This window comes from Gavialis gangeticus, unplaced genomic scaffold (assembly GCF_001723915.1).
Source record: "Gavialis gangeticus isolate Ggan-Ray unplaced genomic scaffold, GavGan_comp1, whole genome shotgun sequence".
NCBI classification, from domain to species: domain Eukaryota; kingdom Metazoa; phylum Chordata; order Crocodylia; family Gavialidae; genus Gavialis; species Gavialis gangeticus.
Window position 1 is genome coordinate 170,821,336 of NW_017729032.1, and position 10,942 is coordinate 170,832,277.

A 10,942-nucleotide genomic window follows, 5' to 3' on the forward strand; every position below is an offset into this window, starting at 1 on the left:
GAACTGTCATAAAAATCAATCCCCCAAAAAACCCAAAAACAATATAGTAGTATCTTCAAGCTAACATGCAGTCCCAGGCGAGTTTTCAAGTGGTTTCTACCAGAATCTTACGGAGTACTTATATTCCGTTGTACCTTTTTTCAGATAATCATTCAAAGCCAATGGAAATTGATGGAGATATTGAAATTCCTCCTAACAAAGCAACAGTCCTTCGGGGCCATGAATCAGAGGTGTTCATCTGTGCCTGGAACCCTGTCAGTGACCTACTAGCATCCGGGTAAGACCGTTACTGAAAATATTTTCCCTGGGAATAAAATATCATCTGCTGTAATTGGGAGTTATTTAAAGAAGCAAGAATATAAAAGAGACTGTGCAATTTTGATAGGTCATGTCTCTTTGAGGGTAATGGTATCAGTGTGCTTTTTGAAAGAATTGTGAGGTGATGCACTACCTCAAGTCCATGCACAGTTAGCAAATGCTAGGTCTGAAGACACTATTGTCCTGAATATATATGTCATGCTTTATTGATTTATATTTTTAAATATCCTTGGAAAATCCTCAGTGTGCTAGGAGCTCATCTACATGACTCTCACTCTTGTTAGGCAAGGCTGAGCACTCCCATTTCTCCCACTTCTTAACCTGCCTCTTCAGCCTAACAGTTTTCTATTAGATTGATTAACAATACTTAGGTAAGATCTTAGTTCTCACAAGGACCAACCCAGATTAGTGGTACTAGGAACATAGAACAGATATCTGGAGGTGACCTCCTAGTCATTAAGTACAGTCCTCTAGTATCTCAGACAGTCAGGTCATAAAATTACTTCACTAGGATCATTCTCTTCCTTAGGCAAGACATAAGACAGAGGTAGGATGGAAAACTGATACCTATCCTAAAATATTTAAAAAAAATAGAATCAGCAATGTCCTCTCCCTCTGCACAAAGAGACAAGGGAATCCTTAACCTGCAGGAAACAGAATTGCAAAGGAATCATACCCCTTCCCTTTTGGAAATGGAGGCAATAAAAAACCTGACCTAAAGAAGCAAGAATACAAACTATGAACTCCAGAATTAATAGTGCTTCAAGAATATAAATGTGAGGCTCAAGCAAGCAGAGCAAAGTCTATGTGACAGTGCAGATAGAAACCAGTCATCAGTAACTGCTGACAGCAAACAAACACTTTGGAAAAATGTTGTCTTTTATGAAAAGTTATGTGACTGGTAGAATAGATCTAGGGAAAAGAACATCTATGATATGAGATTTTTTTTGTGAATTCTAGAAAGCATTAAGTCTGAGGAATTCACAGAAACCTTCTGAAAACCATTATTTTTTAAAAAGAGAACTTAACTACAGCATTTCCTCCTCATAATCTGAATACAATATGGGATTAATTTATCCCATAACTTCTTTGTATTATGTAGGTTTCTAAATTGACAGAGGTAAAAACTACATGTAGACTAGGCCCTAAAATGTAGATTGTATTAATTATTTAGATTGTTTTAAGTATTGTAAACTCTTTGGGACAGGAATTGTCTTTTCTAGACTTTTGCACAGCACCTAGTACTGTAGGGCTTTGTTCTATGATTGGGGCCTATAGGTACTACCACAAGACCAGTAACAAAGTATCATTCTACTAATTACAGCAATAAAATGGACCTATATCATTCATTCACCGTATTCTCACTTAGCCTGCTTCCTCAGCCTACCAGTCTTTTGTTAGGTTGATTAACAATGGCTGCATCTCCATGAGAGACAGACTGCTCAGTCATTACTGCACAGTCATTTAGTACTTCAAATTAACCTCAAAGCCTTAAAATAATTTCTCTTTAATCTGTGAGGGGGATAGGGGGAGGAATTTCTACCCATTTAGAGCAGCAAGGTCCTGAAACAGGTTTTTAAGAAATGAGACAAAAAAACCTTGTTTTTTTTTTTTATTGATTTTTTTAAAAATATACATCATTTAAAGATAAAAATACATAGCAACTATAGATGTGAAGCCAAACTATGTCACAAATAGTAAGCAATAAAAGGAAAAAGAAAAAAAAAGTAGTGGGGGGAGGGACGAGGAAGAGAGAGGTTCAAGAATTCTTTCCAAATTGCACCAAAATTTTCAAAGCAGTTATGCCTGCCAAACATAACTGTCCCCATAAATGACAGCTGCGTCATCTCATTGTTCCAGATGTCAACCTTTCCAATGCAGCAGTATAATCCAGCATGTTACTAATAAGACCTGCTGTCACAGTGCAATCTGGGAAGGATTCGGTTTGAATTCCTTGGGGATATACCCAGGAACATACACATTTGCCAAAGGTATCAGTGTTGTATTAAGATCCATGGTACTCTGGTTATAATTTCTTTCTAAAAGGAATAGATAATGGGGCACGACCAAAAACTGTGACTGAGCATTGCCTGAAATATATTACATCTCCAACATGTACCCACCCTCAGGCCGCAGCCAGCTGGGGCAGCGTCTACACATGAACTGCTGAGGAGTTTCTTACTCTGCAACAGAATAGTATTTGTATTCACAAGTACTATCCTGCTGCAGAGTACATTAATTTACTCCAGCCTAATAGGGGAGCATGTGTAAATGCATGATGTTTATGGCATAGCTAATTAGTCTACTGCGCAGTAAATGTCTTGTGTAGATGTGCCCACTATCTCCTACCTTAATGCCCTAGTATCACCCTTATTCCATATAGCTTTAGTCAGTGGTTCCAATGCTGAATCAAATAAAAAGGGGGGACAATGGGCAACCTTGCCATGACCCGCTTTGCAAGGGAAATGGATCACATAATTTACTATTGGTCACAGCTCTTGAAGTGAGATTCATATGCACCTTATGAATCCTTTACCAAAGCCCATCTTTGTAATACACAAAGAAGTACTTCAGCAAACACAAAAGTCTGCATCTAGTGCTAAAATAGCCAATGGGACTTTGGAATTTTCCACTACTACTACAGTATCAATAACTTGATGTACATGACCTAAAATATGCCTTTTTGATAAAGCTTAATTGAGTTTTGTGCATTAACTTCAGAAGCACCTGTTCAAATCTGTGAGATAAAGTTTTGGGTAGGATTTTGGTATCTATATTCATTAAAGAAATTGGTCTAGAGTTAGAACAATTAATACAATCCTTGCCTAGTTTAGGAATTACAGAAATAATAGCTTTACATAATATTTCTTTAATATTTTATAAAACTCCACAGAAATCCATCACAGTCCAGAGATTTACTATTCATGCACTAATGGCCTGGCCAAAGTTATTTCATCTAATGATAAAGGAGCCTCAAAAATTTCCTTTTCCTTGTATGAAATTTGCTGTATGGGTATAAAGACAAGGAACGTATTTTCTCACTAGTAATATCCATATTTTCAGTGTACAAATTAGAATAAAATTGACTAAATTGTTGGTTGATTTCATTGTGTCACATGAATATTCCCAAGAGAATTTTTTATAGATAACATTTTATTGTGGGTGAATTTACGCTTTATAGTATATGCTACTAACTTTCCTGTACATTGTCCTAATTCCTGGTAAACTTGATGTAATCTAAATATAGAGCATAATCTGCCTTCTGGGACAGTAATTTATTCATATCATATCTCATATTGGTAATAATGCATACTTTATCAGGCAAAGGGTTTGTGATATAATCCTCATCTAAAGCCTTAATTTTTCTTATTTAAATATCTATTTCTGTACCATTTTTTCTTTTTTTGCTGAAGCATATGCTATATGTTCTTGTAAAAAGAAGGCCTTAGTAGTTTCTCATAATATTGTAGCAAAGTAAAGAGTATGTTGATTAAGCTGTATAAAATTTTTCAGCTCCTCTAAAATGAAAGCTTCAAATATATAATCATTCAACAAGGAGGTGCTGAGTCACCAGTAATTATTAGGGCTGTGTGAAGCTTTGGTAGCTGATTTGACCCAATTCAGGGGCCAAATCTCCAAATCCAAATCAAATCAGAAGACCCATTAATCTCTCCTAATCAAATCATAAGCCTCCAAATCAATTCAGCCATAAACTGTATAGGCAGGCACTAGGCAATGCTGGTGGGAGCGGCTGTGGGAGAAGCTGGACAAGCCCCGGCTTGAGCTGGTAGCCCAAGAAGCTGCGGCTCATCCAGCTACTCCCTCAGCTGCCCCCCACCGGGCAAGGCAAGCAGTGCTGGAAGCCCCAGGAGAAGCCATGGGGCTGGGGGGAATGATGGGAGCTGGGGGAAATGATTGGGCCACTGGGGGAATGATTGGGAGCTGGGGAATCACACCAGGAGCTGCGGGGAATGATCTGGGGCTGGGGGAATGAACAGAGGCTTCCCCACAGCTCCTGGTTCAGTTCCCCAGCTCCCCAATCATTTCTCCCAGGGCTGCTAGCACTGCCTGCCTCACCCCTGCAGGGGGGAAGCCGAGGGAGCAGCTGGACAAGCTGGGGCTGCTGGCTTAAGCCGGAGCTCATCCATCTGCTCCCACCAGCACTGCCTGCCTGTATAGTCTATAAGTGAATATGATTTGGTGCCAAATATCTTTGGATTCAGCCAAATTGAATTGGGACATTGATTCAGATCACCAAATTGAATTACTGTCCCACCAAATCCAAAGTGAATACATTCCACTTTGCACAGACCTAGTAATTATATACAGCCAGTCTATCTGCAAGGAAGGGTTGAAGCTCCACCTCAGTGTCATCTGCAACGGCAATAGAGGCATTGACTACAGTCAGTTCTGCTTTGAGAAACTAAACAGTAGTCAGTTCTAGAATATACTGATTGAGGTGCTGGAAAAAGAACCTTATAATCACTTATTGTTGGATTCACTATTCACCAAATATCTATTAAACCATGGTCTGACATATAACTTTGAATAACTTCCCTCAAAGTCAGTTTTGTGGATGGAGATGCCCAAGACCTATCAATGACAAGATCCAAACATTAATGCCAATCTACCCCCAAAACATAATGGTATTTCCCAAATACAGAGATCTTCCCCCCCCCCAAAAAAGAAGAATGATAAAATGTGCACTGTCTGTTTTGGGACCATAGACATCTCAAAGTAAAAATGAAATCCACATTATAACATTAGCAAAAACAAATCTACCTTCTGAATTACCTAAGTCAATTAAATGGGGGACAAAGCTGTTATGCACTTATAGAAACTGCAGTGACTTGGTGTTAAACCCACTAGAAATTTCTAACCCCACCCACCTGTAGTCTAATTTCTGAGAATCGTCTGCTAAGAGATGAATTTCTTGGACCATAGCAATATCAGTTTTCTGTCTTCTAAGAAAAGATACTATTTTCTTCTTTTTAATAGGACTGTTAAGGCCATTTCCATTCCAAGACACACACTTAATAGATTGGCCATTATCAATAATTTTATCTTCTGTGTTCAACTTGGTGCATAGCTGGCAATTTGCCAGTTTCCTTAAATCAAATAACCATACTTAATCTGTATCCTGCCATAATTTGTAATATCACCATTCTTTCATATGTTTAGAGCTAGAGGTGCACCAATATATTGGTGGCTATCGGACTGGCACTGGTAAAAGGAGACATGATGTTATCAGCTATCGCCTTTTTTTGGTTATTGTAGACAATAATTACGGCTGTGTGCCCGGACCACCCTGGCAAGTCTAGTCTGGTCCCCACACTCTGCCGCCATCTTGAGCCCATGGCAAACTACAGGCCCTGGCAAGCAGCAGAAGTGGGAGAAGGTGCCAGGGAGCAGTCTCAGGGTGTGGCCCTCAGCAACAAAGGGACCGTTGCCGGCTCCTGGCATTGCTGCCTTCCACTGACATGGCAAGACTGTGCACACAGCAGTGGCCTGAGCACCGGGGCTGTTGCAGGGAAGTTGGGCTATGTGCGGGTGGGGTAAGGTGCTGTGCAAGGGACATTTTGCTCCTCCAGGCACCTTTGCAAAACTGGCTTCCCCTTGGTGGCTGTGTGAGCTTGACTGCACAGGGCCCCCGAGCACTGAGGCAGCAGCATGCTATGGGGCTCCAAACGCACTCTCTCCACATAAGGGTACTTCCTTCCCACTTGGGAGGGAAGTGTAGGCTGTGCGGGAAGTGGAATTGAAGATAGGATTCATGGGCAAGGGAGCAATGTACATGGGAATAAGGCAAGTCACTGCCTTCCTCATTTAGGGCTGGAGCAGGCAGGAGGCACGCGTACACGTCTGTGTGTGTGTGTGTGTGTGTGTGTGTGTGTGTGTGTGTGTGTGTGTGTGTGTGTGTGTGTGTGTGTGTGTGTGTGTGTGTGTGTGTGTGTGTGTGTGTGTGTGTGTGTGTGTGTGTGTGTGTGTGTGTGTTATAAATGCAAAACAAACTAAAAAATGGTTTATGTCAGTAGTTTAAAATGCCTTGCATTACTCAACAGTAATAGTCAGCCGATCTGGTTAGTTAATCATTGGCTGTTGGTATTGGCCGGGAAGATCTTGATTGGTGCACCCCTATTTAAAGCTCGTAACAAAATACACTCTCAAGCACCCTCTTGAAAAGATCATGAAGCAGAAGAGGATCAGAAATGAAAAAGAAAAAAAAATAAGTATAAAGTACAAGAAAAACTAACATATCTGATGGGAAGGTTTGGATAGATGTAACCCAAAACTCTCTACCTCTCTGTGACAATAAGGACAAGGACATTAACAAAAAATCATATAACTGCCACTCACTAGTAAGCATCCTTAAATAGTCTAAAAACCTGTACTTTTTCTTTGTTTTTGTTTGTGGGGGGTGCAATTTGGTACAACTCATATTGTTGCATAAATTCACCCTCTCCACATGGTCCCAGTGTAATAACGATTTTTACTTCCCTAGGGTCAGAGAAAGTGTAGATTTTCCCTCACTGAATCAGATTCAGAACAGCAGGATAACTCATGAAGTATCTTAGCTGCTTGCTTGCTGCAGTTTTGCTAGTTTAAACAGAGCCTACTTTTCAGCCACCTCGCAGTGAAGATCAGAAAACATTATTATGAGAATTCCAGGCTTTCCTAGTTCTCTAGCAGCCTTTAGCACTCTCTTCTTGGTGGTAGATGGCAGGAACATGGCTATGAAGGCCATTAGTTTTTCTCCCAAATCAGGCTTCTTATAGTAAGAGCTGTGGGCCTTCTCTCTCCGATCAGTGCCTGAACTTTTATCAGGGAGTTTTAACACACTGACAAGTAGTTTTATTACAAACTCAGTGGAATGACCTTTTTTGAACCAATCAGGCACTCCCAACAATGTGGATATTGTATCTCCTAGATCTGTCTTTCAAGTCCAGTTCTTTGTTTCTCAGAGCCTTCAGTTCCTTGCTGTGAAAGCCTCTCTATCTGGCTGTTTCCACAATCCAATCTGCAGGCAGAAACTCTGTCTCCCACTCCCTGAACCTGCTTCACCATGTCCTATATCAGAGAAGCCAAGTCCTCCATCCACCCCTCAAAATTTGACCTCAAAGGCTTTAATCTTAAAAGCTAAAGTGCTTCGTGGTTTTTTGATGGCCTCTGACAACAAAGCAGGGCAAGACCTTTTCCATCCATAAAACAGGATCTGTAGTGTCCCAAGTATAATTTCTGCCAGATATTAAGAACCCAACATTCTACACAACAAAAAGTGGCAGAAAATGTTGCAAAAAAGCTGGAGCCTGTTAGACTTGCATCTACTTCAGTCCTCAACAGCACATCCTGGCTCCTCTAAATCTAACTACATTTAAAGTATAGCTCTATAATTTCAGAGTGAGGTTATATAACTCTGAATAAGTGTATATAAGATTATTTCTTGCTGCAGCAAGTAGGACATGGACCAATGGCTTGAATTTGCAGCAAAGTAGGTTTAGATTGGATATCAGGAAAAGCTTCACTTTTAGAACAGTGAGGCAATGGAATAGACTGCCTAGGGAGTTTGTGGACTCTCCATCACTGGAGAGGGTGGACAGGGATGATTTAGGTATAGCTGCTGCATTTCACGGTATTTTTTAAGCCTTCCTTAGCAGCATTGGGTGCTGGCTGCAGCCAAGGGTAGGGTTTTTGACTATGGCATGCCAATGCTTCTGCTGGAAATTAAACCCAGAGGTTCCTGACAAGTAGGACTGGTCCCTCCACTCAGGGTTAGACTGATCGTCATATTTGGTGTAAGGAAGGAGTTTTACTCTATGGTCAGATTGGTATGAACTATGGAGGGGTTTGTCTTCCTCTGTAGTTGGCGGGGCGTAGCCCTCTACCTGGGATCTGTTCAGTGTATATTAACCTTACAGAAACAGGACATTGGCCACTGGTCCCCCTGCTTTATCTGTGGCAAGTTAGGATGTTATGTCTTGTGAAAGGGTTGACTGTCATTTTGCTAAGATTTCAGACTGGACTTTTTTAGGATAGTTTGGATAGAGGTTATTCTGCCCCAGGCAGGGGGTTGGACTAGTTCACTTACAGAGGTTTCTTCCGGCCCTACTTTTCTAGGGGCACCTATACACAAGCAGGGAGGCTGCTCCAACATGCTTTAATTACAGCACATCGGAGCAGCTTCAATTAATCAAGTCTACTGGAGCATGGTAATTATCATGCTCCAGCAGACTCCAACAGATGAGTTTTAGTTAAAACACCCCTGCCACCATTTTTCAGCGCAGGGACGCTGATACACATGACACTGGGTATTTTAATTAGAGCGTCTCTCAGAGCCACACCCTGTCCCCCCTCAACTCTTGTATCACATCTATAGAGGCCCTATGATTCTATGATCCTAGGTTATGACATAGTATCTGAGAAAGCAGGGGAGCTGTTTCTGATAACACAGGAACTCCCTTCCAGTCCTATATTCTAAGAAATGTGTTCTATTTATTTACGGGTAATTTTTCCCACAGCATTTTCTGTGTAGTAATCTTTGGATGCTTATGGTGTTGTCCTGATTTATTTGAGGAAATTACTTAGAGAAAAGATTGTAGGGAATAATTCTGGGTATATGGATTCCAGAGTTAAACACTGTTGTAAAAGAAAGCTACCATTTTAAACAATTCACTGTCATGAAAGGAACAACCAGTTTTATATTGGTTAATTTTCCCCTAGATATAAAGCATCCACAGTAAAATTCACAAATAACTGTGGCTGGTTCCATTAAAGATATAATTAACATTCAGTACTTTAATCACTCCCCAGAAGAACCAGAATTTTCCCATAGTTCCAGTTTTGCAATTTTATATTGCCTTCTCACAGGAAAATCATCACTTAAATTCTGGTCCTTGGAAACTGAGGAAGGGCAATAGTTTGAGGCTTAAATTCAGGAGACACTAAAATGCTTGTGGATAATACAGAGAGTTTGATTTTATTTTCTTGAAACCTTCATTGTTTCAGTTACCACATGTGTGTCAATAATAGGACTGGGACAAAATGAAAAAATTGTGCTTGAGTCAAACCATGCTTGTCAGACTAATAGACCAGTTTCCTTTTTCAAAAACGTTGTCATTCATTTTTGAGGCAAAATAATACAGACATAACTTGCAAATACTGTCAAATACTGCTGAGTTATATGCTTACTAATGAGAACACTAAGGGAAGTACAACTCGTGTAGATTCACAAACACAGTTTTGAGACTACTCACAGAAATAGCTGGCATTCACAGACTACAGAGACTAGTGCAGTGTACCACCTAGAATGCACAGCAGTAATATCAGGCTTTAATATTATATCTGGTGGTTTGAGCCTGGCAACATGCCATTGCACAAAAATATGGACAAGCAATTAGGAGGCATTTTCCTCAACACAGTGATACAAGTTGTCATGAGTAAGGAAAATACACGTTATTGAGAACTACTAAAAATGGAACCAGAAATTTTCTCAAGTTCTGCCTTATAAACACAGATTTTGTTGTCCTTCACCAATCAACTTTTCCAAAGAAGGAATTGTGGCCATTTCATTGTGCTAATACTGAAGTGTTGGCGACTACAATAGCCTTATCATCCTGCCCACTACTTTCTCACAGTTCCTTTGTACTCATGTCTGTCCATCTGGATGCTTCTGTTGAATAATCTAATGCTTAGATGATAAGATTTTTCAGAGAGGGACCATATTTTGTTCTTTATACAAGACTGATGCCCCTAGGCACGATCATAATAAAATAATAGTAATAATGAAATTTCACAGGATGTTTGGCTATTCATCAGAAAATGACTGTTTTAGAAAACATCTTTAGGTAATATTTGTGATACTACAAGTGTAGTCCAGACTGAAGCCTCCAGGAGCCAAGGACAGTATTTTTCAGTTGAGAGGGTCTGGTTGCATAATGAAATTTTAAAGGAGATTAAACTGTTCCATCTGTTTACTTCATAACATCTTAAGAGAGTGGTTTGTATGCCACTGCTGGAATAGGTAAGTCCAGAGCCTTTAGGAAATTATACAAAACCCTCCTGTTCGATAAAAGTTTCCTACCCATAACAAGAACAACTTCCATAACATTCAGGCTAAATACAGACAGTCAGAAAGCCCAAGGCTGAATTGATTCAGTCTTTTCAGGTTAGTCTAAACTGCAAAAATTGAACTGAGAAACAACTGGACACACATTTGCCTTTGATTCAAGAAATGCAGCCACATGCCTGCACTGGAGCATGGCTCTTTGGCAGTTCCTCTTCCTGCTTTCCCCAATGTCTTTGGGATTTGCAGTTCAGCATCACAGCAGCAGGACTCTGCAGGATTGCTCATCAATTCCTCATCCTGTTTCCAGGTGCCTCTGCAATTGGTAGCCCACAGTTGTAGCCAGCAGTAACTTTCAGTAAGTTCAGCAGCTCTGTACTTGGGGGAAGTAGGGTTTAACACCTATCCCTGGCCTAGACACCAGCCAAGGTTTGCCTGGGTGGGGGCAGTCCCTGCCTCTCTTTCCCCACATCCCCCTTTCTCTGCTGGAGCAGACAACACAACCCAGCCCAGGCCTGAAACACATGCTGGGATGCTGGGGGGCTGTGATTTAACTTGAACCAG

General features: G+C 40.6%; 1 protein-coding gene across 1 annotated transcript in view; it reads left to right on the forward strand.

Annotated features, from left to right (window-relative positions):
* The window catches only part of TBL1X (transducin beta like 1X-linked), a 372,330-nt gene that overhangs the window by 318,177 nt on the left and 43,211 nt on the right, over positions 1-10,942 (forward strand). The window contains exon 7 of the mRNA XM_019524649.1: positions 145-277. Within this exon, the coding sequence (XP_019380194.1) occupies positions 145-277 (133 nt within the window). The remainder of the gene's footprint in view (positions 1-144; positions 278-10,942) is intronic.